Below are 26,962 nucleotides of genomic sequence, written 5' to 3' on the forward strand. Positions count from 1 at the left end.
TAGCATTAAGGTCAAAAAGTCATTTGGCCATTTTGTCTTGTCTACCCTTTCAAGTGAGGAGATATACCTTTTAAACTCATCTTAAGTGAAAGTGTGGTCTACTTCTTGGAAGGTAGCAGGAAGAGACCCCCTTAAGATCATCACCGTTCCCTCCTCCAATTCTTCCTTTATTTCTTGCCTCCTACCCCAGTGAGCTGTCGCCTTCTCAGATTTTACTATTCACAATGACTAAGACCCTTGCTAGAGGATATTAGAGGATGTCATCTGACTGGCCCACATCAGAATTGATGGAAACCTGATGGCTTGCTCAATGGTTGTCCTGCTGATCAGTTGGTATCTGCTGTATTGCTGCTTCATCCAAATAAGGGTTCAGTTCCCACCATGACAGTTGGTTAAATTTTAAATTAATGACAAAGTATTTGGAATTAAAAAGTTAGCCTAATGGCCACCATGTAACTGCTGTTAATTTTAATAAAAACCTAATGTCTTTTAGGGAAGGAAGTCTACTATTCTTACCTGGTCTGACCTACGCCTGATGCCAGACCCACAGCAATGTGGGTAAGGAGATCAAAATTAGGAACCAAATATTCAGGAATATTTGAGTTTTGAAAGGACAGGCAAAAAGGAAAGAGTGGTGGGGTAGCATTGTTAGTACCGGATGGAATAAGTACAATAAGAAGAACTGATCTTGGATTGGAAATGGTAGAATTCATGTGGATGAAGGTGAGAAATAAGAAGGGGAAGAAAACGCTGGTACGAGTAGCCTATAGGCCCCAGAACAGTAGCTTTACTATTAGACACAGAATAAGCCAGGAGATAATTAGGGCATGTAAAAAGGGCAGTACACTAATCATTGGTAGCTTTAAGCATGTAAAAAGGACAGTACACTAATCATTGGTAGCTTTGAGCTTCATATAGATGGGAAAAGTCAGATTAACAGAGGTAGCTTGTAGGAAGAATTCACAGAGAGTTCAGGACAGTTTCCTAGAACAATATGTTGTGAATCCAACCATGGATCAGTCTATTTTGGATCTGGTGAGGTGTAATGAGGCAGCTTTAATAAATGATCTCATAGTAAAATAAATCCAGGAGATGGTAACCATAACATGGTTAAAAATTAGGTTCCACTTTCAGAGGAAGCAGCAAAGTTAATTACAAAGGAATGAGGGCACAGCCAGCTGGACTGGACCAGAAAAGGAGTTTAGCAGCGAAGACAGTTAAGGGACAATGGTTTATCATTCACAACAAAGAAAAATTCTAGGAAGAGGATGAGCTAACCATGGTTAACCAAGGAAATTAAAATTGCATCAAATTGAAAGAAAACAACAGATAATGTAGCAAAGATTAATGGTAAGCCAAAGAATTTTAAAAACCAATTAAAGACAACAAAATAATAAAGAGGGACAAAATAAACTTTGAGAGCACATTTGTAAGTAATATCAAGATAGGTGGCTAGAGTGTTTTTAAATAGAAAGAAGAGAAAGGCAAAAGTGAACATAGGTCCCTTAGACAACATGTCTGGGGAAATGATAATAGTGATAAGCCAGGAAATGGCAGAAAAGTTGATTAAACACTTAGCATCAGTCTTCACAGTAGAATCCAGTAATAATTGAGGGAGAAAAGGAGGAAAGGTGATAACTATAATAGCTATATTGAGAGCAAAGTACCAGGGAACCTAATGAGACTAAAGACTGATAAGTCCTCTAGACCTGATGGGGTGCGTCCTAGGATATTAAAAGAAATAGCAGCAGAGATAGAGGATGCACTGGTAGTAATTTTCCAAGATTCCTTAGATTCTGGAAAACTCCCAGAGGATTAGAAAACTGCCAATGTAACACCTTTATTGAAAAGGAAAGGATATAAAATACAGGTAACCACACTGTGAGAGACCACCATTGGGGAGTGAATTTGTGGAATTCTTTACCACACAGAGACATTAAGCCTGGGTTACTAGGCATATTCATGAAAGAGATTGACCGTCATCCCATCACCAAGTCTCCCTTTATTTCCTTGACACTGATCCAGCTCCCTCTGAACCAGCTCTCAGAGTGTCAGATGTCTGACGCTCCTGTTTTTATCTGTCAAACAGGGCTCTCTGATTTGACCTGGTTAACAGTCTTAATCAGGGAACTCATACTATGAGGTCCACCTGGCTGACCTTATTACAAACACTACAGAGATCAACAAATATTTAATCGTAAGGAAAACAAGATTTATGGGGAAAAGAGTTGAGGAATATCATAATATCTCTGTGAGCGAAATCAGATATGTGTGGTGCAATGAAGTTGAATACATCCAATCTATCCTGAGGAGTTAGATAGATTACTTACAGTGTGGAAACAGGCTCTTCGGCACAACAAGCCCACACCAACCCGCCACCTACCCATTCCCCTACATTTACCCCTTTACCTAACACTATGAGCAATTTAGCATGGCCAATTCACCTGACCTGCACATCTTTGGACTGTGGGAGGAAACCAGAGCACCCGGAGGCAACCCACGCAGACACGGGGAGAATGTGCAAACTCCACACAGTCAGTCGCCTGAGGTGGGAATAGAACCCGGGTCTCAGGCGCTGTGAGGCAGCAGTGCTAACCACTGTGCCACCATTCCGCCCACACCATGTATTAAACATTTTCAAGTTTGGCTATGTCAGGACAGATCCCAGATGTCAAATAATAAAACCGTAAAGATTAAATGACATATTCACATATCATTTCCTGTTTTGAAGACAAATCCTTACAATGAATTACTACCAATGGTGAATTTAAATCTTGGTCTTGCTCTCCCTTGTTTTTGCCCATGGGGTGCAATATTATCACAATGCATATGCATCCAGGAACATTTTTTGTAATTATGTCCATATACTACTCGATCAGTTCTTGACTAATGCAAAAACCAGAAGCTGTGTCTGAAAGCAGTATCTTTTGAATGGTATCTTGAAAGTAATAATCTCTTGAGATTCCTCTGTTCCCACATTTGACATTAAGTTTGGACAAAAATTTGGAATTCAGTACCTGTAATGTTGGGATCTTGTGAGAATATCTCTTTAAAGTGAGATTGAGGTATCTTGAGTCCAAGTATATCCAAGATTGTGCTACCTTTTTTCAGTCCATATATAATGGAGGTGCATCAAATGGTGTACTGATGCACCCAACAGATAATGTAATTATATTCCATATTATCAACTCACTCTTAAGCTTTTCCAGTGTATGCCACTGTGCTTTTGAGGAAGTTCAATCAATGGGGTTGCATTTTCTCTGAAGTATTGTATCTGAAATTTCCTATCGCATCAAATCTGTCTGAGTATATCTGTTGAATGCCACAGGTTTGACTCAAATTGATTATTGTTGGCGTCATCTGCCATGATTTGTACATTGTGGATCTCGTGTATTGCTGCAATATTGAGTTCCACGCATGCCAGTAACCCTGCTGTTGCTGGTCTGCTTGTCTCCAGTATGCATTTTCAGGTTTTTGAATAATAATCCACTTTTAATTTAAACCAAATTCTTAATTTATAACAGTGGAGTCTTCAGTTGGTACACAAGGTATGAATAATTAATGTTTGTGAATTAAGGAAAATTTATTAAGTATGTTATGAGATATACTTTTAAAAAAGTGATGGTAGCATAAAAGTTTTTTTTATCCTTCAGGGGTCTAGTATTCCAAGAATGCTGACAGCACAGCTAAAGTACATGTGTTTTGTTTCAGAAGAACCATTAAACTGTGTTTCAGAGGAATTGTATCACAGAAGCAATTGCAAAGCTATGTTAAGGAAGACCCTGAGCTTCAGCTTTTTCTCTTCTTCTGACTGTTCCTCATTCCTTATAACAGAACAGTCCAAAGTAACTTTTTGATTGACTACAAATGAGGAATATTGATGTTACCTCACCTCCAAAATATCTGCCACTTGGGTCATAGGCTAAGAAAAATCTTTATCTCTTATTTCCTTTGACCTCAGAGGTTCATATCATTTATTTAGGTACAGATTGCAAGTGTATAAATAAACTTCATCCTCTTAACAATAATACAAACTATTATAAATAACTTTTATAAAGGTTCTAACCTATTCCCATAGATATTGAGGCAATTAAGAACAAACGTTAGAGGTAATTTCCTAGAAGGATATCAAGAAAGGATATTTTTCAATATGGGAGTGCAGTCAACAGATATGGTTGATGTATCAAGGTAATTAGTGAAGTAAGATCTATTAAAATATATGATTCTTGTTTAATACAAGTTATCTTTATTAAATTCTAAAATATTTATTTTTTATAAAATTTATGTAGTTTATTTATGTGAAAAGGAAGTCTTCTGAAGTTGTTAAACTTTAAAGGGTTTATTCATATCAGGGAAACTCAAAGCTGTAGTTTCCTCCTCTTGGTCCACATAGGACACCGTGCACATTTCCAATCCCTGAGGCCAGCATTTGTACAGGAAGTGTGTCCAACCACAGCTCCTGGTAGCTGGGGTTTCAGAGCTGAAAGGGTGGCTGGAACACTGTGGAGTATCCATGAGTCTGAGAACATTGTGGATTGCATGTTTAAGAAATATTTATACCACAAATCAAGGGACCTGAAGAAGGAAGGGACTTGGTGACCATCAGGCAATCCAAGAGAAACAGACAAGTAGTTCCTGACTCCCTGGGTTCTGCTTGCAAATCAATTTTCCATTTTGGAAGCTGATAAAGGAGGTTCCTCTTGGAATCCCAGACAAAGCCAAGCTTCTAGCACCACAAGTAGCCTGTCTATACAGAGGGGAGGAAGACTGGAAGGGCAATAGTAAATAGTCAGGAGAACAGATAGCCACTCGTGTGGCCATTTTTGTGACTTCAGGATGGTGTGTTGCCTCTCTGATGCTAGGGTCCTGAACCATTAAGGGGGAGGATGATCAAGTAGAGGTCATGGTACATGTTGGTACCAATGACATGAGTAGAAAGAGGGATGAGGTCTTGCCTCCAGAATAGGGAGCTAGGCAGTAGATTAAAAAGTAGTACCTCTTGGATTATAATTTATGGATTACTCCCAGTCCCACATGCTAGCTAGAAATAGGACAATAGTGCATGGCTCATCAGCTGGTATAGGAAGGAGGGTTTTAGGTTCCTGGATCACTCAGAGAATTTCTAGGGAGAATGGGACCTGTACAAGCGGGACTATCTACATCTGAACCAGACCGAGACAAACATTCTTGCGGGACTGTTTACTCGTTCTGTTGTGAGGAGTTTAAACTAATTCAGCTTGGGTAGGGGGCAGACTCTTAGCAGAGTAAGGGCGCGGAATCATTTAATTAAACAATCACTTTAGAGGGAGTGCAGCTGCATTTGAAGGGGGTAGGACAAGGTTGGATGATGTTTAATGCCAGGAGTGTCACAAATCAGTTAAGAGGGATGATTGACACATGGAAGTGTGATGTAGTAGCCATCGCAGAGACTTGGTTGAGGGGTGTGCAGGATATAGAATCTTCAGACAAAACAGAGGAGATGTAAAAGAGGAGGGGGCATTGCATTATAAATTTAGGAGTCAGTCACATAAATAAGGAGAGATGATATCTTGGAGGGGGCATCAAATGAAGTTTTTTGGTGGAGCTTAGGGATACAGCTACTCAGTGGAAAGCTGAGGAGCAATTTTTTGCCCAATTCGTGGAGATGTGTAAAAATAAGAATAAAAGGGTAATTATCTAGTATTAACTGGGATAAATGTAGTGTTAAGGGCTGAGATGAAGTGGATTTCTTGAAATGTGAACTTTTTGGACCAATTTGTAAAGGGTTAATTTTGTTTGAGAAGATGGGTGGTCTGATGGAGGTGTACAAGTTTATGAGGAAACTGGTCAGAATGGATAAGGAGCAGTTGTTCCCCTTAGTTGATGAGTTAGTCACAAAGGGACACAGGTTCAAGGTGATGGGCAGGCGGTTTAGGGGAAATGTAAGGAAACTTTTTTTTAACTTATAAGATGGTGATAGTCTGGAATGAGCTGCCTGGAAGGGCAAATTCCCTCACATCCATTTAAAAGTACTAGATGGGCACTTGGCACATTATAACATTCGAGGCTATGGGCCAAGTGCTGGGAAATAGATTTAGGTTGAAGGTCATGCGTTGGGGTAAACTCAATGGGCTGAATGACCTCTTCTGTACTAACTTCTATATAGGTCATTCTGTTATAACATACGATTCATTAATGCGGATTCATTGTAACATGATTGACAAATTGGAAACGCTTTTTAAAGCCTGAACTTTTAAAGCGTGTATTGGTTATAATACGATTCTAGCCCCATTAGTTTAAATGGCACTGCTATTACGTAATTTTCTTGTAGCGTGAGATTGCACGAGAATGGAACTATCATGTTATAGCAGAGCCGTCTATAAATCTATGAGTCTATGATTGTCATACCTAGTTCAGACTGCTGACTTAAACTATTTTAAAATTTCTTTAAACCTGTCAAAGTGGCCTCAATTTGCACAGTGTTATTAAAATAGGTACAGTTGTTAAATCCATTCTTTTTCCTAGTTTTAAGGCCATTGTAATAATGAACAGATTGCCACAGTTTGCTGTAGTGGCATTTTGCCAGATGACCACTTCTGGTAACTTTGCTTTATTTTCCATCTTTACTAGTATGTGGCAGTGAGGAAAGATTATTTGAATAGTGCATTGTCAACAATCGTCCTTTGGCTTTGCCACATCTTGGGCCCAGCTAATGGTTAATGGTAGAGAATGTGCCAATGTAGTGTACCTATAGAAGAGGCATTGTTCTTAGGTAACATGACAGCTTACTGCAACTATAGGAATAAGTGTAAGTACATTTGATCAGGTATAATTACTGAAACCTTAAGAAGCTGATACACATGCATCAGCTTCCTTTGATGGCTAGAATAGAACTTCCTGTCTCCACCCCAAGATTGTGTGCAACATAAGTAGTATTGGTAGAGCCAACTTAACTGTGCAATGAATGGATGACCTGTTATACAGTCAGATTATAGAATCCCTGCAATGTGGAAGCTGGCCATTCTACCATCAAGTGAACACCAACCCTCCAAAGAGCATCTCATCCAGACCCAGCCCCACCACCCCTTTACCCTTCCCCTGCATTTCCCATGGCTAATTCACCTAACCTGCATGTCACTGGACACTATGGGCAGTCTAGCATGCTCAATCCAACTAACCTACACATCTTTGGAATGTTGGAGGAAGCCAGAGCACCTGGAAGGAATCCACACAGACATGGGGAGAATGTGCAAACTCCACACAGACAGTTGCCTGAGGGTAGAATCAAACCTGGGCCCCTGGGGCTGTAAGGCTGCAGTGCTAACCACTGAGCCACTTTGCCACCGTAGGTTTGGTTTCGGTTATATCATTGACCCCCAGTGGTCTAGTTACATGTTCTTCAGGATTCTGACTGGTGGTATGTTCACGCTGTCCCCGCATTAACTTTGGCAGTGGCATTGTTTTGGTACTTCTATGCATGCATATGATGCTGATTACACAAAAACCTCTCACTGTATGATTTCATCCACACATTGTATCACATTCACAATGTGGCAAGCTTAATGGCTTTCTAGTAAAAACTTCTTTCACCCTGGTCTGTGTGGCCACACACCTTGTATATAAGTTTATATAAAAATATTGTCTCCAGCTCATTCCCTGTGTTTGCTACCAGGATGCTACACATGCCTTTTGTTTATCCTTATTTTCTTGTAGCCTCTTGAGGCACTTCTAGTTTTCCCATGTTGGTGAGTCCAATGTCCTTTTACATTCTGTGCTTTGCAAAGATCTTGGAATGGAGGATAGCTTTATGTTGGTTGCAGAAGACAGGACTTTCTATGTGATTTGATTTGGTTTCTGCATTTTAGCTACTGCGCTAATATTAGTGACTTACACCCATTGCTTACAGGTGTTTTTGTCATATTGTTCATGGGTTGTAGGTGTGACCGATCAGGTGAGCATTTATTGCCCATCCATATTGCCTAGGAAGCATTTTCAAGTCAACCACATTATTGTGGGTCAGACAAGATAAGAAGAGCAGATTTCCTTCCCTAAAGGACATTTATGAACCAGATTTTCTTTTACAACAGCTGATAGTAGTTATATGATAATCATTTACCAAGCTTTTTTTTAAAATCCCTGACTTGTTTTCATGAAACTAAAACATCACCATCTACTTTTTTAGGATTCAAACCCATCTCTCCAGAACATTAACCTGGTGTTCTGGATGAACAGTCCAATGATATTAGCACTACACCACTGCCTACCCACAAAGTTGTCATCCATCTATTGTTATGAAGTTGAAAGCATATACTGTACCTTTAAGAGAGAGAGAATGTTGTTCTGAGCTGAGAGATTATAAGCACCTGTGTGTATGACTAGATGACTGTCCCAGAGTGTACTGAAAAATTGAAAATGTATAACATTGGGCTGTGAAATGGATACCTGAGTTATGATTGCTGTTTTCACAACAATTCAAATTTAACAAATCAGTTAAAATTATACCACAGGATACTAAAACCAAATCGAGTTTAAATTTATTATTTTGCCAACATCAAACCAACAAGATGATCCAATGTTGGGGAAGGTATAAAATGTGGACATATTGAAAATTAGTCACATAGCAATTACTGTAGAGAGAGAGAGCGTGCGTTAATTGCCCATGTAACATCTTGCTCCAAGAAATTAGAAAACGCTCTCTATCAAATGTACCTTTTCATGTGAAACATACTTGCAATAAAAAGAAAAGATGACCCTGGGAGATCCTCAGTCAGAAGAAAAAAGACACAGAAAAAGATGACGACTGTGTGGTTTTCGAATTAAGTTGGTGTAATTTTAATAAGTGTCTTATTGGAACAGTATGTTGTTATAGAGTTGGAGGCAGATAGTGAGCTGTTAAGAGAAAGGGGGGCTTTCAGTTGTGAATAGTTGTTGTTTTATGTTCACTAGAGTTTAAACAATAAATTGATGTTATTTTCTTTAAATAATGGAATTTGGGATTTCTCTGTCACTCATATTTTAACAGATTACAAGAAGATGCGAACTTTTTTGGGTGTTTGGTTTAATTAACAGAGGGGTTCACCTCCATGTCGTAACACTATAATAGATCCATATTTTCTGTCAACTGTTGGTAGTGTGTAAAGATCATGACCTTTTGCTTTTTCCAGAAGGTCTTTTTGGAAGGCTTTCGTTGGCATATTCCTTTATTGATTCAGATAATTTTGCTTCTGAAAATTTGCAGTTTCTCCCCTTATCGAGGCACCTGTTAATACAGTGATCAATTGATTCTTGTAGCTTCTAGCGAATTTGGAGAAGATTTGTAGCTCACATTGAGGTTCTGGATGTAGGTTTGCTCGCTGAGCTTCAAGGTTCATTTTCAGATGTTTCGTCACCATACTTAGGTAACATCGACAGTGAGCCTCTGTTGAAGGACTGGTGTTATGACCCGCTTTCTGTTTATGTTTTAGGTTTTCTTGGGTTGGTGATGTCTTTTCCTGTCCTTTTTCTTAGAGAGTGATAAATGGGGTCCAAGTCGATGTGTTTGTTGATAGAGTTCCAATTAGAATGCCATGCTTCTAGGAATTCATATGCATGTCTCTGTTTGGCTTGTCCTAGGATGGATATGTTATCCCAGTTGAAGTGGTGTCTTTCCTCCTCTGTAATTAAGGATACTAGTGATAATGGGTCATGTCCTTTTGTGGTGAGTTGATGTTCATGCATCCTGGTGGCTACTTTTCCACCTGTTTGTCCAATGTAGTTTTTGTTACAGTTCTTGCAAGGTATTTTGTAAATGACGTTCGTTTTGCTTGTCTGTAGAAGGTCTTTTAAGTTATAGGTTGTTGTGAGGTCTTTTAAGTAATAGCAAACTTACACCTTGTAGCTTTTGTCTGTGATCCATTAGCTCCACTTGGTGTATTCTGAAGTTCATCTTAATTCACAGCTTATAAGGATCTTTCTGATATTCCTTAGATAGATGCAAAGTGTTGAGTCTATGCAGCTCCTCTTTTCCAATGGTTACATTATTCCATTGTTTGTTTAGCTGGTTCTGCGATGGATAAAACTAAAAACGTAATTCTTTCCTTAGTATAAAGAGCCTAAATTCAGATAGGACACTTATTAGTTTCCAATCCATGCTGGGGGATGTAGTTGACAGCTTCCTGATGTTTCCTGTCTTTTCCAGATGTTCATGATTTATAGGGGATTTGGAATTTCTTTGTTGCACAGAGATATTCGACTATGCAGTCTCTTTTTAAATTCTTGTTTGTTTTTGGCTTCTGTCAATACATGCATTCAGGTAGCACATTTTTATTGTTTTGCATGCTTCTTCTTCATAATGCAACAATGACGCTGAAAGACACCTCACTGGTCCTGCACTGATTCTGCCTGACTTGAAACTGATTCCAAAATATTGACATTGAATTAACTTTTCTTTCCCATTTGCTACTGATCTGGCTATTCCACAAATCAGGTGTTCACTCTCCCAAGTACTGACTTGTGATTCTAAAACATTCTTAATCACAGTTACCTAATATAGGCAGTCAACAATTTGGAACCAATGTTCTGATAGTTTATTGAGTTTGTTAAGCAGCGAAAGTTTAGATATGATACATTAGTTAATTAGATAAATGTGCATAATGTGACAATTGAAGATAGTTCACTGATAACAGATGGCAAACAGGCTGGTGTGGAATGTTTTGGCCTTTAAAGCAGTGGAGACAGCATCCTGCTCTCTAGCCAAGGTGTAGAGAATTCTTCCCTTGATATCTCTTCTCTTGTTCTGTTTGTTTTTTTTATCTGTTGATGAAGATTGCCCAATCAGAATTGCTACATAAAAGTCCTGCTTGATGAGAACTATCCCCTCTCCTACAGCACTTATCGTTATATCATACTCTGGGGTAAGGTTATTTTCTCCGTGTCAATCAATTATCTAAACCCTTTCAGCCAATGGCATGGGACAACTATCCATGACATTGGATGACCATTTTCCCCTTGCCCATCTCCATTTAGTTTTTATTCTTTTTAAGAACAAATTCTTCTTTTGAAAACAGTATACTGTTAACAGGGTACATTTGGCATCAGATGAGCTGGATCAATGCGCATAGCAATATCTATGTTTCTAGAAATTCTTCCTTTTTATTGTTGAAACATAGGAATTAGGAGCAGGAGTAGGCAATTCAGCCCTTCAAGCCTGCTCTACTATTTAATATGGCTGATCTCATCCTGGTCTCAGCTCCACTTTCCTGCCTGCTCTCCATAGCCTTTTATCCCACTTTTCATCAGAAACATACCTATTTCTTTCTTGAATCTGTTGAATGGTTCTGCTTCCACTGCACTCTGTGGCAGTGAGTTCCACAGATTCACAAAATAGATTTTCCTCATCTAAGTTTTGAATCTACCTCCTTTCTCTATATATCTATGCCCTGTTGTTCAAGACTGTCCCACAAAGAGAAACATCTGTTAAAGGTCCACCTTATCAATCCCCTTTAGCATTTTATATACCTCAGTCTGACCCTTCCCTCATTCTTCTGAACTCCGGTGAGAACAGGCCCAAGCTATTCGACCAGTCCTGTACAACAACCCTTTCATACCTGGAATCAAGCTTGTGAACCTCCTCTGAACTGCCTCCAGTGCCATCACATCCTCCTTCAAGTAAAGAGACCAGAACTGGACACAATATTCCAGATGTGATCTCATCAACATCTTATGTAATTGTAACAACATGTATTTACTTTTATAATCCTTCTTATTATATGCTAGACTTGCATATCCACTTTCAGCAATTCATGCACAGAGATGGCTGGATCCCTCTGCACTGATGTACTTTGAATCTGCTTCCTATTTAAATAATAATTTGACCTTTTATTTTTCTAGCTAAAATGGACAACCTTGCACTTATCCATAGCTTCTGGCCCATTCTCATAGCCTATCAGTATTTGTCTTCATCACAGCTTGCTTTCCCACTTATTTTAGTATCATTCGCAAACTTTGCTATGTTTCACTCTGTTTGCCAATCATTTATGTGGACTGTAAATGGCAAGTTTTGAGAAGATTTGTAGCTCAGGTTGAAGTTCTGGATGTAAGTTTGCTCACTAAGCTGGAAGGTTTGTTTTCAGACATTTTGTCACCATATTAGGTAACATCTTCAATGAGCCTCCGAATGAAGCACTGGTGATATAGCCTGCTTTCTATTTATATGTTTGGGCTTCCTTGGGTTTGTGATGTAATTGACTCCAGCAACCTCCCCACTACAGAGGTCAAACTACCTGCTATATAATTTCCCAAGTTTTGCTTATCTCCTTTTTTGAATAAGGATGTCACATTAGTATGTTTCCAATCCACTGGTACTTTTCATTAATCCAGGGAATTTTGGAAATCATAACTAATGGCATCCACTACCTCTGCTGCCACCTCCTTTAATACTCTAGGGTGCAAGCCATCAGGCCCTAGGGATGTATCTGCTTTTAATCCCATCAGTAAACTTAATACCTTCTCCCTAGTTTAGTAATTTCACCAAATTTATTTCACCTCTGTAGTAACCGTCATTTTTGAGAAGAAATTATTATATTCCACTGTGAAAACAGAGACAAAATATTGGTTTAGTGCATCTGCCATTTCTGAGTTTACCATTGTTACCTCATCAGGTTGGTCCTCTAAAGGGCCAACATTCACTTTCACTATTCTCTTCCTTTTTATATACTTATAGAAGCTTTTGGTATTAGTGCTTACATTTTCTGCTAGCTTCCTTTCATTTACCAAACTAGATTTTGGACAGGTAATTACTGTTGTAATAGCTGTTAGATGAAATCTCAAACTACACAGTAAATACTAGAAAATTTCAGTTTTATAAGCAACTCCAGTATGTAATAGCCTGTAGAGAGACTCTGTCCGCCAGAGTTTCAATACACCTACAGTTCCTACATTTGCTACATGCTGCTTGTGTTGTTGCAAATCTTGTCTGTGCCTCCTCCTACAATCTTCAGAATTGCACCACTGTCATCATCATGTTACTTTATAGAACATATGTTTAACATGATTTTCAAAAGAAACGAGATATATAAGAAAAATACTTTTTCACTCGGCATGTCGATAGGGTATTGAATGCACTCCCTGGAAGAATGTTCAAGAGGACAATTATTTGATCATAATAATATGCAAGGGTATGGGAAATAAAATGGAAGTTGGCACTAGCTAATGATGCTCAATTGAACGGTGCAACATAGGTGCGGTACACCAAATGGCCTCCTGTGCAGTAACAATTCTGTGATTTATGGAAACTAATCAATCACATGTACATGCACATGATTGACAAAATATAAGTAAGTTTTATTTGTTTGAAGACTAGAGTGAATGCATAATTATGTTACAGACATGCACAACAATCAGGTTTACTCTAGGTCCAAATACCAGCAACTATGACCAACATTAACAGCTAGAGCCACACGGGATGCTGATCACATGCCATTTTATACCCTGTTTTGGTGTTATCTTGTATTCATTATTTAAATACTCTCTCATAGTGATGATGCAAGAAATTCTTAACAAGCTTTTCACTAATGTTCATTTTCTTTAATGGGATAAGAACAGGATTCCTGCCCATTCCTTAACATGGTGATCATAGCTGACGCAAGGATCAATATGTCAAAATTGACATATCTCTTGATACCATTATTTTTTGGCCTTCTCCCCCCTCCCTCCTGACTATTTATGCAGGGTCTTGAAATTTCAAACATGTTTCTAATTTTGATTTATTGTGCAAATTTTGTGCAAATGATTCACATTTGTAGATTGTCATTTAAATTAGGGGTGTGTGAGAACCTAAATTATGTAATCAAATTGTGTAAGTTATTGAGTTAAAAGTACTCCACTACTTTACATGCTGAAATAGTATCTTTACATGTGTATATGTAGACTTTATGGCTAAGTATTTCTCTTTCCACAGTTTTCCTTGTTCCTATCCATGTTGCCAGATACTTCTATAGCCAAAATGCTTGTGGACTACATTACCCCAAATCACCACTATTGCAAGCAACTTTGTAGAAATAACTGACACTGTCAAGACATGATTTTCAACACAGAGTTTTTCTAATCATCCAACCACCAGCCCCCACTCTCCCAAGATTCCTTAAAGAAAATTTTCCAAATCCTCAACTACTAACACCCAGGTGCATGAAAACACCACATTAAGCCATACTCCAGCCTGACTTGGAAATATATTGCCCTTCCTTTGCTGTCACTAGGTAAAACTCTTAGAACTCCCTAACTGCATTATTAATATAACTAATACCCATGGAATACTGCACTTCAAGAATGCAGTTCACCAATGTTTTCTGAAGAGCATCCCTACACCTCCACATCTCACCTTCAAACATCCGCTAAACCTTACACAGACCATCGTTCACAGCAAGCTACCCAGCTTTCAGGACAACATCACACAACCCTGTTATGTCAACCTAAACAAGACATGTCAGATCATCGACATGGATACTATCATCACACATGGGAACACCACCCTGCACGTGCACTGTAGAAACTTGTGGCTCAGCCAATGTTGTCCATCTCAAATGCTGCATGCAACGATGCCCCGAGGCTTGGCATATTGACATGACCATTCAGATGCTGCGACAATGGGTGAATGGACACCATGCAACAATTGCTAGACAGGTATGTTCCCTCCCAGTTGAGGAACACTTTAGCTGTAGAGGATATTCAGCTTCTGATCTTTGGATAAGCATACTCCAAGATGGCCTTTGAAATACACAACAACGCAGACTCGTTGAGCAGAAACTCTTAGCCAAGTTCCATACCCATGAAGACAGCCTTAGCCATGATCTTGGGTTCATGTTGTATTACATGTGACCCCACCGTGTTTTCTAATTATCTCTCTGCCTCATTTAATTGGATTGTAGGTCTTCCCTTTGCTTGTTATTCAGCTGTTGATGGTTTATTTATGCTATCTGACACTTTTGATCTCCTGCAGAGACTTATTATTTGACTCACACCATTTGCATGATCTTTTGAACTCTCTGCCTATAAATTCTGTATCTGTGTACTTCTCTCTCCCTACGCCTGACAAAGGGGCTACGCTCCGAAAGCTTGCGCTGTCAAATAAACCTGTTGGACTATAACCTGGTGTCATGTGACTTCTGACTTTGTCCATGAGCACGCAAAGTTTGGATTGTTGGTTGTTCAGGCTTTTTCTGCCATCATACTGGATTCACAGCCCTGCTATGAATTTTGAGAATACTTTAGTTGCATATTAGATTTGGAATCCATTATTGGAAAAAAACAGTGAACATCTTTTTGAATAACTCACTTTCAATCAGATTAGTTGAAGAATGCATGTGATCTCCAAATTCTACCACAGTTAAGTGACATGGACACCAGTATCATAAACTACAAAGAACTGCCTGCAATCATTTGTGGTCCTGCAAATTTTGGACTAATTGAACATTTGTGTAATTTGATAAATTCACATTTTACTGTTTCTTGACATGTCATATACAGCAACTTGAATAATTCATAGAAATTGTGAGAGTTTGAATGCCACAGATCTCCTGAGCTCTCAGTTTTGATGTAATACCAGGACTAATTCTGAATATCCTGGAAAAAGAAACTTTGTATCCCATGTGGGAACAGGATGTGATCCAATTAGGTCATCAATAAATACATATGTGTATAAAACCATTTACATTGCAACCTTCTAAATAAATTTTGTCTTTAACGCCTGAATGTTTTCCCACCTCAAATCCCTCATATATAATTATTTGTAATAAAAAACTGATTTACAAATGTATTTGCTGTGTTTTGATCATGACTGCAGGACCAATGTAATTGTTTTTAGAAATGGCTGTAAAGAACTTGTGTGTCATTGCTCATAGACCACTTGTAATTTTCATGCATCATAGCAAATAATGGTCCATGTGTTCTGGTGAGCCTGGCTCTGATTCATGCTAAAGTAAATGCTTCAAAAAGTGAATATTGTTGGTAATTTCTTAATTTGGAAATTGTTCAATATATTTGGTTATTTTGGTTTCTTCATGGGATTCATGACAGCAGGCGCAAACATAATTCCAATGCTTTGACTTGATTGATAACAATATTTCTTCATTTTGTATCAGAAATACATTTTATGTAAAGAATTTTTTGATTAAGAAACATGTTTTTAAGCTTTGATGTGTTCACCTACCTCCACTACCTCTGTCTCCTATCTCATCCTCTGTTCATGGATTTGACATGATTCATTCATCCTGCAATGTCCTACTAGTGAGCGCAAAGGGTCCAGCTTTTTACTAATGTGGATCCCATAACATTACACAAGCATTTCAGATGTTCCAAGCCTTATGAGGCTTTAATTGTTCTTAGTAGTTAACGTTTGTTCTTGCTCATTCCATTGATAAAAATTTCTTTCCCCTCACCACCACACCCCCCCACCCCCCTTTTTAGTGTATAGGCCTTTTACACATTGATGTTGCAAAGAAATTCCAATTTAATTACTACTAGAAACATATCACACCACCAAGGTATTTTGATTTACTTTTCTGATTGCATAAGGGATTTGTATTTTCTCATTGCCTTCTTGGAAACCTTTGTCCCTATGCACTCTGCAGACAAAGGACAAGGTAAAATCCAACTCTGGGACCATGACATTCTATCTTTATTCTCTGGTGTCCATACTTGAGTCTGCCTTACTGCCCTGCCACCTGTTGCCTTCATTAATATACATTTGGCTGCATAACATTGTTTATTTTGCTACTACAGTAGCATAGATATTTCAGTTTTACACATTTTTGGCCTTGTATCATTGTAATAATACAAAAACAAACAAAATGTCACTTATTTTTCACAGTAGATTTGTATTAATTAGTCCACGAAATCCATTGTTTAAATGCATTTGGGTTAAAACCAAACTAAACTGTGGATCTAGGAATTTTAGAATTATACTATAACTAAAGTGTGTACTGTATATGTAAATTGATATTTGTTTCCACCAGGGGGCGATAAGAAGATGGAATTAGCAGCTCTGTATCGTGTGGCTTTAGGGTACCTTAGTGCTGGAGAGCCAGACACAGCTATTGGCGTAAGTATGATGCTTATGCTTAATCCTTTGTTTTTATTATGTTATCTCATTCAGTGTAATAACCACTTTGAGTACTGAACTTGTTTTGATCCTTTGAAAACATGAACATGAAATCCCCAATGTGTTCCCCCTCTAATTGTTATATGATTGTTATGATCTTGCTGTGTTTTCTGGCTTTTTAGAAAAGGTACAACACTGGTGAATCATTAAAGGACCATGAACAAAAAGGAATTTGTGAGAGAAATCTGCAGGAAGAGGGAGGGCAAAATGAAAGCATAAAAATTAAGCGTTAGAGACAGAGAAAGGGCAAACCATACAGAGAAAGATAGGCATGATAGAAAACAAATAGAAAAACAAGCAGAGATGAATAGAAAAAAAGAAATAAAAGAAGAGACACTTTCAGGAAGATAAACACAATATTTGTTTTCTGTAAACAATATAATAAGGGATCAATTACCACATTAATATGTTTTGATGCTTTATTATTTCACATTCAGTAAAGTAGTCAAAACTAACATTAAGTGAATTTCTTAAACTACTTTTTAATTAGTTTCTAATGGTGTGATTGAAAATATTTTGGAGTTAATTCAATAATAGGAAATGTAGTAGAGAAAAAAATTAAAGTTTAAAGATCAGTAGCATTACATATATATTCTGGAGCAAGAGAACTTTCTTAACCTTAAACACTGTTCACCTGCAATTATTTTTGATTACCTCATCTTCCCAGAACGATAAAGCCAGGAACAGACTGCCAGTCTTAATATTAAACATAGTGTTATTTTATTGAATTCTTGCGATATTTGTACTATCAGGAGTTGTTTATATGCATTTTCATAAAATGAAAGTATAGACAAAATCTAACTGATATTTTCAATATTGAAAAACAAAAGCAAATGTTTTCTTTACTTTTTAAGAACCATTGTGTACAATTTACATTTATGTTTTATTATATTAATCATCTCTCCATCTGAGTGGAGCTCAGATGTATACAGGCCTCAGATCATAGTTTCCCTTCCCTTGGGATGCCTGCTTATCATTATACTGAGCTTGCTAGCTTTCTGCTTTGCCTTGTGGTAATATGCTGTTCATTGCCAGGACAAGCCTCAGAGACTTGCTAAAGAGGTCCTGCCACACAACTCAAGACTCCTGGGGTCTATGCTCTGGGGTCTCAGCGGTTGTTTCCCCAGCTTTTCCATCAGAGTTTTCATCTCCTTTATCCTGTTGTAGTGTGCCCACCTCGGGCTCTCTTTCTACGGAAAACTATAACTGGGATCTAACAGCAACAGCTGCTGTAAAAGACGACCATTTCCTCCCACTGTTACCTCATTAGTATTTGCTCATTCAACTACAAATAAATTTATGGCTACTATTGGGCATCTGTGAAGGAATAATAATTTGAAATACCTGTGAATAGAATGCTTGCAATACTTTACTTTTTGGTTAATATTTTGTTTGAAATTATGGCGTGCAATTTGTAGTGTATTTTTTTTAAATGACTGCAATGATTCTATGTTATGAACCTGTATGTTGTATAGCAATATATGTGTATGATTATTTAACTAAATTCAGACTGACTTACCTGATATAGCAAGTGTCTCTGATTAACCCATGATTTGCAGCTAGCAAACAAAAAATTAGAGAAAACATCTCCCAGTTACAGTTACAAAGTACAATTAAGCTTTAACACTTAGGTTTGTTCTATCCTGAACTTCTGTGTGAAGTAGTTAATATCAGTATCTGAGTTCTTCCAGTATATCACAGCACCAGCTACACTGTGTCATACTTGCAAGATAAAACAATTATAGGTTTTGGTTTCAAACATGCGTTAAGTAAGCTAATATTTAACAGTTCTTTCTATAGTTACTTGGTACAGAGCCAAAGAAATGTGCTTTTTAAAGTAAATATTACTTATTATGTGGATTTTATTTCACTGAAAAGAAGTTTAAAATACCAAACATTCAAGCATCTACAATGTCAACTATGCCGGTGGAGCCTAATACAGCAATAAAATGCAATAGGATAAAAAGGAAAAAGGGCTTAAAAATCTTTAGAATATTGGAGGCAACACCTGCTGTTGAGATCAACAACATGCCCATTAGGCTTAATCCTACCATGGCAGATATTTAGATAATTGTTTTGCTACTTTTTAATGCTGAATACAGTAAAACCAAACTTTAGCTAGTTGCAAAGATAACATAATAATGTATTAATTTTGACAATTTTCAGAAATACAAGTTATTTGAAGAGATTTTTTCAGTATTTTAGTGTTATTTGTTTTGCCCTGTGTACTGACGTTTTTCCAATTCTGAAAATGTTTCATGATTAAACTCACAGTAATAGTTATAAATGAACACACTTCAAAATAAATTATTATATAACAATTTGTTTGCATCTTAATAAATTTATATTTAAAATAATGTGCCAATTATTTTAAGGTTGAACACTTCTCAACCGTACTAGGTTCCCAGCAGGTGTTTTAATACTTAAATCTGTGTATAATGCACTCAAAAGAATATGACTTTAAATGCAAAATTCTATCAACATTAAGAAAAGATTTTTGATCCGTGAGAATAAAGCTATTTGCTAATGTTCAGCTCTTCAATGGAACCTTAGGTGTAGTTACTTTATGGTGCTGAAGCATGCATATACTATGATTTCAGACTCATGGGAGGATACTGGAAATTGACAACCAGGTATATTGCTGTCGACATAACTATGAGATAAAAGTAAGGCAGATATCTAGACCAGAGCACTACTTTCAAAAGACAGCTCTGACCATTTTCTGCACTTACACTCACCAGTCTCTTGCTTTTCCAAATCCACATTTTCTTCTGTGCCAGCAATATTCCTTGCATCATTCATGTCCCACCGAATCTAGATTTCCTCCATGTCAATGTGGTCCTCCATGCCAAAGAAAAGTACATCCAAGAGTCTCCAAATATAGTGTTATATGCCCCCTTACATTTCTTGTATTGCTGTTGGTTTCAATTGTGTCATTGCACCTCATTCAGCAGCACGCTGGCATGTTTTGTCAATAACCATTTATTTGTTGCTGAATAGTAGCAGCCATTACATCTGACCTCCCTGTTTCATCAATTATGGATAGATTATTGGATGTGAACATCTGCAAAACCTTGCAGTTAGAATCACCTTCTGGCTGGGATTAGATTAAGTATCAGATTGGTGTTTGTTGTCAGACCAAACCCGAGTGGAATGACTGAAGAATTCAAGGAACAGAAAACTGCCATCAGCAGGCACCTAAAATTGTTTACAACCACGGCTGCGAAGTACTGTCCACTTAGAGTTTATTTATTTAAAATTACCATGCATTCTGTTCTGTACTTCATGAAAATAAGTTCTATCTCATGAGCCACTGAAACTACATTGGTTGCATATTGAACTACATATTAATTTAGGGATTAATGAGAGAAGCACGGTCCCCCCACCCTTACCTCACCCCGACTTTTGTATCAGATAGAAATAAATTCTGAAATATGTTTTCGATTTTAATTTTCAATATGGCACTTTCAGTTTGAGCAGCTTCCTTCCTATGGGGGGATTTTTTTTGTCATGTGACTGACATGCTGCCCCACCAGTGAGAAAATTCACTGGATTGCCCACTAATCATCTCATTAAGAGTAGAGTTGTGAGCGTGGGAGAAGGTGCCTCGACTCAGGTGGCACCAGAAGCTGCCAACTAATCAGAAAGTGGCAAATCCTGGATCCTAAGGTGCACTGGTCAAGGGCTATTCCAGAGGAGATCCAGTGGTGAAAAGGTAAGTTTGTTTTTAATCTTCTTCGTGGGGTCTGTGTGTGGGTAAGCAAAGAAATGAAGGCAAGGACATGGGGGCAGCCTTGTCACCCATCTCTGCCTGTTTGAAGGCCTCCATTCACCTGCAGATCACCATGGTGTTCCAGTCAGGAAATTGCCATGGAGGCAGAAAATCAGGGAGGTGATTAGGTAATGCCTTTAGAGTGACCAATAATTGACCCCTTACAGCCTTAATTGTTGTCAAGTCAAGTAAGTTGTCAGTGGACCATTTCGCCCAACATGTAGATACAGAAGTGGCAGGAAGGTGGTATGTTTCTGTCCAGGCAGACCTGCCCAATTATTTCACATGTCATTACCCCTCTCTCCACATTCAGGGAGGGGAAAACTGTACCCTATGAAGCCCTATGTGCATGTTAATGACTAAACGTAGCATACAGACAATAATGTGGCTGTAAGTCTGTTTGGGTGAAAGATAACTTTGAGAGGTTTAAAAAGTTCAAGCATGATAACAGAGAGGATTTAATTATGAAAAAATACTGGAGATATGAGGTTTTACATTATTTAGAAATATTCCCGACATAGAAAGTTTGGGAGAAGATTTGTAGCTCGGGTGCTCGTTGTTGTGGCACCAGAACTGCAAAAAGAAGAAGATGAACACCTGTACAATGTATTCGCCAAAAACGGATACCCTCGCAATTTCATCAACAGATGCCTAAGGGAAAGACAACGGAATGAGGACATGCCACAACCCAAAGGACTAGCCACACTACCATACGTCAAAAACATTTCTGAACTGACAGCCAGACTACTGCGACCACTAGGACTCATAACAGCGCACAAACCAACAGCAACTCTCAGACAACAACTCACCAGGACAAAGGACCCAATGCCCAGCATGAGCAAAACCAATGTAGTGTATAAAATCCCATGCAAGGACTGCACAAAACACTACATAGGACAAACAGGAAGACAGCTAACGGTCTGCATCCATGAACACCAACTAGCCACGAAACGACATGACCAGCTATCCTTAGTAGCCACACACCTCAGATGACAAGCAACATGAGTTCGACTGGGACAACACTACTATTATAGGACAAGCCAAACAGAGAACACCAGAGAATTCCTAGAGGCATGACACTCATCCACACATTCAATCAATAAGCACATTGACCTGGACCCAATATACCGACCACTGCAACGGACAGCTGGAACTGACAACCGGAAGCGGCAGAGACAAATCACTATAAATGCCGGAGGAAAGATCACAAAAGCGCTTCACAGGAGGCTCCCAAGCACTGAGGATGTCACCTAGACAGGGGACAAAACGTCTGCAACACAAATTCCCAGCTCGGCGAACAGAACCACAACAATACAGACATAGAGTCATAGAGATGTACAGCATGGAAATGGACCCTCCAGTCCAACTCATCCATGCCAACCAGATATCCCAACCCAATCTCGTCCCACCTGCCAGCACCCAGCCCATATCCCTCCAAACCCTTCCTGTTCACATACCCATCCAGATCCCTTTTAAATGTTGCAATCGTACTCACTTCCACCACTTCCTCTGGCAGCTCATTTCAAACATGTAGCACCCTCTGCTTGAAAAAGTTGCCCCTTAGGTCTCTTTTATATCTTTCCCCTCCCACCGTAAACCTATGCCCTCTAGTTCTGGACTCCCCCACTCCAGGGAAAAGACTTTGTCTATTTATCCTATCCATGCCCCTCATGATTTTGTAAGCCTCTATAAGGTCACCCCTCAGCCTCCAGTGTTCCAGGGAAAAGAGCCCTAGCCTATTCAACCTCTCCCTATAGCTCAAATCCTCTAACCCCGGCAACATCCTTGTAAATCTTTTCTGAACCCTTCCAAGTTTCACAACATCTTTCCGATAGGAAGGAGACCAGAATTGCAAGCAATATTCCAACAGTGGCCTAACCAATGTCCTGTACAGCCGCAACATGACCTCCCAACTCCTGTACTCAATACTCTGACCAATAAAGGAAAGCATACCAAACACCTTCTTCACTATCCTATCTACCTGCGACTCCACTTTCAAGGAGCTATGAACCTGCACTCCAAGGTCTCCTTGTTTGGCAACACTCCCTAGGACCTTACCATTAAATGTATAAGTCCTATAAGATTTGCTTTTCCAAACTGCAGCACCTGACATTTATCTAATTTAAACTTCATCTGCTACTTCTCAGACCATTGGCCCATCTGATCAAGATAACCTTCTTTGCTGTCCTCTACACCTCCATCACATAATTTAGCATTCAACACAGGCAATCTGTTGCCAGTGAGTAGAATCTTGTAGTTACATTAAGAATCCCAAAGGCTGAGGAGGGAAGTGCTTAGAGATGGTTAGACATAGGCACACAGGCAGCAAGCTAATTAGACATTCAGTGATGAAGAGCAGAAAGGGTGGACAGAGTGCCATATTTAAAATATATCCAAGTAAATTTCAGGTGTGGCTGGGACAGGGAGGCCTTGCATTATTGATAAAAGAAGCCATCACTAGAAAAAACTTCTGAGGGGCAGGATTAATAAAAATAAAAGGGCAGCATGGTGGCTCAATGGTTAGCACTGCTTCTTCACAGCGCCAGGAACCCAGGTTCAATTCCAGACTCGGATGACTGTCTGTGTGGAGTTTGCACATTCTCCCCGTGGTCTGCATGGATTTCCTCCAGTGCTCTGGTTTCTTCCCACAATCCAAAGATGTGCAGTTTATATGAATTGCCATGCTAAATTGCCCATTCTAAATTGCCAATTGTGTTCAGGGATGTGTAGGTTAGGGATAAACGTAGAGTAATAGAGAGTAGGGGAATGGGTCTGGATGGGTTATTCTTCAGAGGGTCGGTGTGGACTTGTTGGGCCAAATAGCCTGTTTCCACACTGTGGGGATTCTATGAATTTTAAGAACAAGGTGTATACTTGTGTGAAAACCAGAAGCTTCAGACTGGCTATGTTTGTAAATAGCTTGAAAAATCAACAGCTGTAAACTGCCAATCTGATCCCTTGAAAATCTGCAACTGCTGCTGCAACCACTTGCTGTTTTTAAGTAATGTCTCAGTGCAGAGAACAAATGGCCCAGTGGTGACAGCAGGAGACTCTCCTGCCTGACCAACGTGTCCTTAATGGATTGCAGCAGAGGTGAGCACCCATAGAGTCGACAATGAATTGGATTCAGTGCTGCAACAACCTTCAGCGCTCTGCGAGGGTAAGTGGCACAATTCAAACCTCTAGGGATAGGTGAAACACTGCTCCTCACGTCCACCTGTGCCTCCAGGCGATTAGGCTTACAATCAAATGGCAATGTATACCTGCCAATAAGCAGGTTGAAGTCTTGGTCCACCACAGGACAGCTACCAAGATCATCTCAGGCAACAGGGCATAGAACTCATCAAGTTACCTCGACCTCAGTTGTGGACATTAGGATTGCACAAAGGCATAGTGGTCAAAAACTTAAGTGCAAAACCTTCTAATTCTCAAAAGTGGCATGGGTGTCCAATCATTCTACAGCAATGTAAGTTTAATTTTAAATATATAGTTTTGAGAAATTTATTCATATGTGTTGATTATTTTGGGACATTTGAAACCATATGGGGGCTTTTAAGAGTTTTTGCATTCAAAGAAGCTCAGTGATGGCTGATATGGGGCTGAAGGATTCATAATTTATTGTTGAACCTTGGATGTGTTGGCAAATCTGGGATCCTTGACATTGGATGGCTCCCACGTTTGTCAACTTTTCTTAGTTCAGGGGAGTGCACCATCACTGGAAAGGCAAGATATGTTACTTATGCCTTTATTACCTTGCAAATGCTGTTGTCTCAGCATCATCTGCAGCTAAATGAATCTGTATTTTGCAAGTAAACTCAGTGTTCTGAGGTAGCCTAACCAAGAGCAGAGCATGTGGAACTGAATCATGTGCATGTGAGCTGCTTCCAAGTCCAAAATGTGTGAAGCTTTGACAGATCCATGAATATGTTCTTGCTCATGTTGAAGCCATCAAGCCTTTTCCCTTCTAGATACAAAAGGTCAGCCACCTGTCGGTTGGTAAGTTTGCTGGATCTGAAGGCATTTGCAGAGACATCCATGGAAGTAGTAATCTAAGCATCCTGCAAGGGAGATTAAGTCAGGCATTGTGGTCCTGTCTGACAAATCGCTCCATCTGTAGCTGAAGCTACACAATGCATCACCATATGATCTTCTGATTTTTCCCCTTCGTTTTTGCTAATCAATGAATCTGGCTGTTTCATCTCAACTGGCAGTTCCTTACCTATTTGCTGGGTGCAGCAGAGTGCAATGAACTAAGATGTTGTCTGTGGCACAGGCAGTAGAATCTCATCTTCAACAGACAGTCCAACGGACTGTATTTATCTTGCATTGTATCTTTGCAAAGCTTTGGGTTTCCACACAAGTTATGAGTCTAGACTTCTGAGAGTGTCCCCTGCACAAGGAGCCAACCCTGCAGATGCCAAGTGGAGGTGAAACGGTGGTGATTCCTGAGACTGACTAGAATGTACAAGTCACAAAAGCTCCTTGGGAAGCATGTATATGTGTGCAATACAGTAGCGCCTCGACATACGAATGACCCCGTTCACGAACAAATCTGTTTACGAACAGGATTGTACGTAAAATTTTGCCTCAACATACGTACAAAATTCAAGGTATGAACAAATGAAGTGAAGTGCAGGCTTTTGTTGAGAGGCATCACCCTAACAAAACTGTGACCAACAGAGCAGTGAACATTTTAAATGACAATGTGATGTCCCATTTTCAGAAAATTCTGCAACAAAGGAAAAAACAAGTTTCTATGGATCGTTTTCTTGTGGCATCACCAATCTCCAAGAGACAAAAAAGAGAAAAGACTCCGGAAATATCTGAACAATGGAAAAATTGATTCAGTTTGTGAACTTTTCAGTTCACGAACCAGGTCCCGGAACGGATTAAGTTCTTAAGTCGAGGCGCTACTGTATTCAATTTTGGTGATTATGAGCCAGCTACACATTGATGTTGCTGAGTTCCCAAGTGGCTGTAAGTGCCATAAATCTATTGTCCTTTGGTAGCCTGGCCATATGTGCCTGTGCAGAATCACACTATTGGCCTTTGTGGGCAATCACTCTGTCAGCCTTTCTGAACATTACGTTGATGAACTCCCTTTTTTCATTTATGTATGGTTGACTGAGAGATGTTACATGTATCCCCTCTGGAGCCATAGGATATCTCACTGGAGTAGAAATTCAAGGTGCAGTGACTTTTAAAGCTCCTGGCAAAGGATTTTCTCCATTTCCACTTGGCTTTAGGTGTTTCTGCAGGAGCTATTACAGGTCAATGATTGTCTGCTGTGACATCCTCAATGGCAAATGATACTGCCTCTCTAACATTTGCAGATGGTTACTCAGATTTGATTATGTAACATTGCACAGCATCATGCTGGTCACAACAATGTGGTTGACTTGTAAATGCCCTTTGCTTAATGATATCTTGAACTGTCGGTTTATTCCCTGAGTGTCCTGCTGGCCATATCTGCTCCAAGTCCTGTGCCATCTTCTCCTCTTCTGTCACAGCATCATAAAACACTGGATGCACAGGACCATCCCATCTGCATGATGTAGACAGTGGGCAGAAAACCACCAAAGTCAACACAGCTTGCCTGGCCCTCCCTGACTTGGTCATTGTGGATCAATTGTCACTACCTGCTATACATTGATCAGACCTTGGTCACCACCCAGACCATCATGGCTAACTCTCTCCTCAACCTTGTCTGGACCCTGACACCACCACACCACCCATTCACCCCACCCGAAAACCCATTGCCTCCCTTTCATAAATATCACTTCAGACAGTCACCACTCCCTCTTCCATGGGTAGCCTCAACCTCCCTGAACAGTTGGCACCCTCCTTTCCTACCCTCCTTAGATAATTACCACTAACCCTTTCCTGGACAGCCATGCCTCGACTTCCTCAACAACTGCCACTCAAGCTGAAAATTACAGCTCAGCCTCCTCCCCCAAGTTCAACAGATGCCCTTATACAAAAAACCAGCTCCTACTCACTGCAAATCCACCAGGAATAATACTTTGCTGTTGGATGCTACCATTCACTCAACATGAATCTGAATGCACATGTCCCAC

At 39.3% G+C, this 26,962-nt stretch overlaps 1 protein-coding gene across 1 annotated transcript in view; it reads left to right on the top strand.

Annotated features, from left to right (window-relative positions):
* ttc29 (tetratricopeptide repeat domain 29) overlaps positions 1-26,962 on the top strand; it is a 480,386-nt gene that overhangs the window by 174,685 nt on the left and 278,739 nt on the right. Inside the window, exon 7 of the mRNA XM_072568671.1 lies at positions 16,968-17,053. Coding sequence (XP_072424772.1) covers positions 16,968-17,053 — 86 coding nt within the window. The remainder of the gene's footprint in view (positions 1-16,967; positions 17,054-26,962) is intronic.

The sequence above is a fragment of the Chiloscyllium punctatum genome, chromosome 1, assembly GCF_047496795.1.
Source record: "Chiloscyllium punctatum isolate Juve2018m chromosome 1, sChiPun1.3, whole genome shotgun sequence".
NCBI classification, from domain to species: domain Eukaryota; kingdom Metazoa; phylum Chordata; class Chondrichthyes; order Orectolobiformes; family Hemiscylliidae; genus Chiloscyllium; species Chiloscyllium punctatum.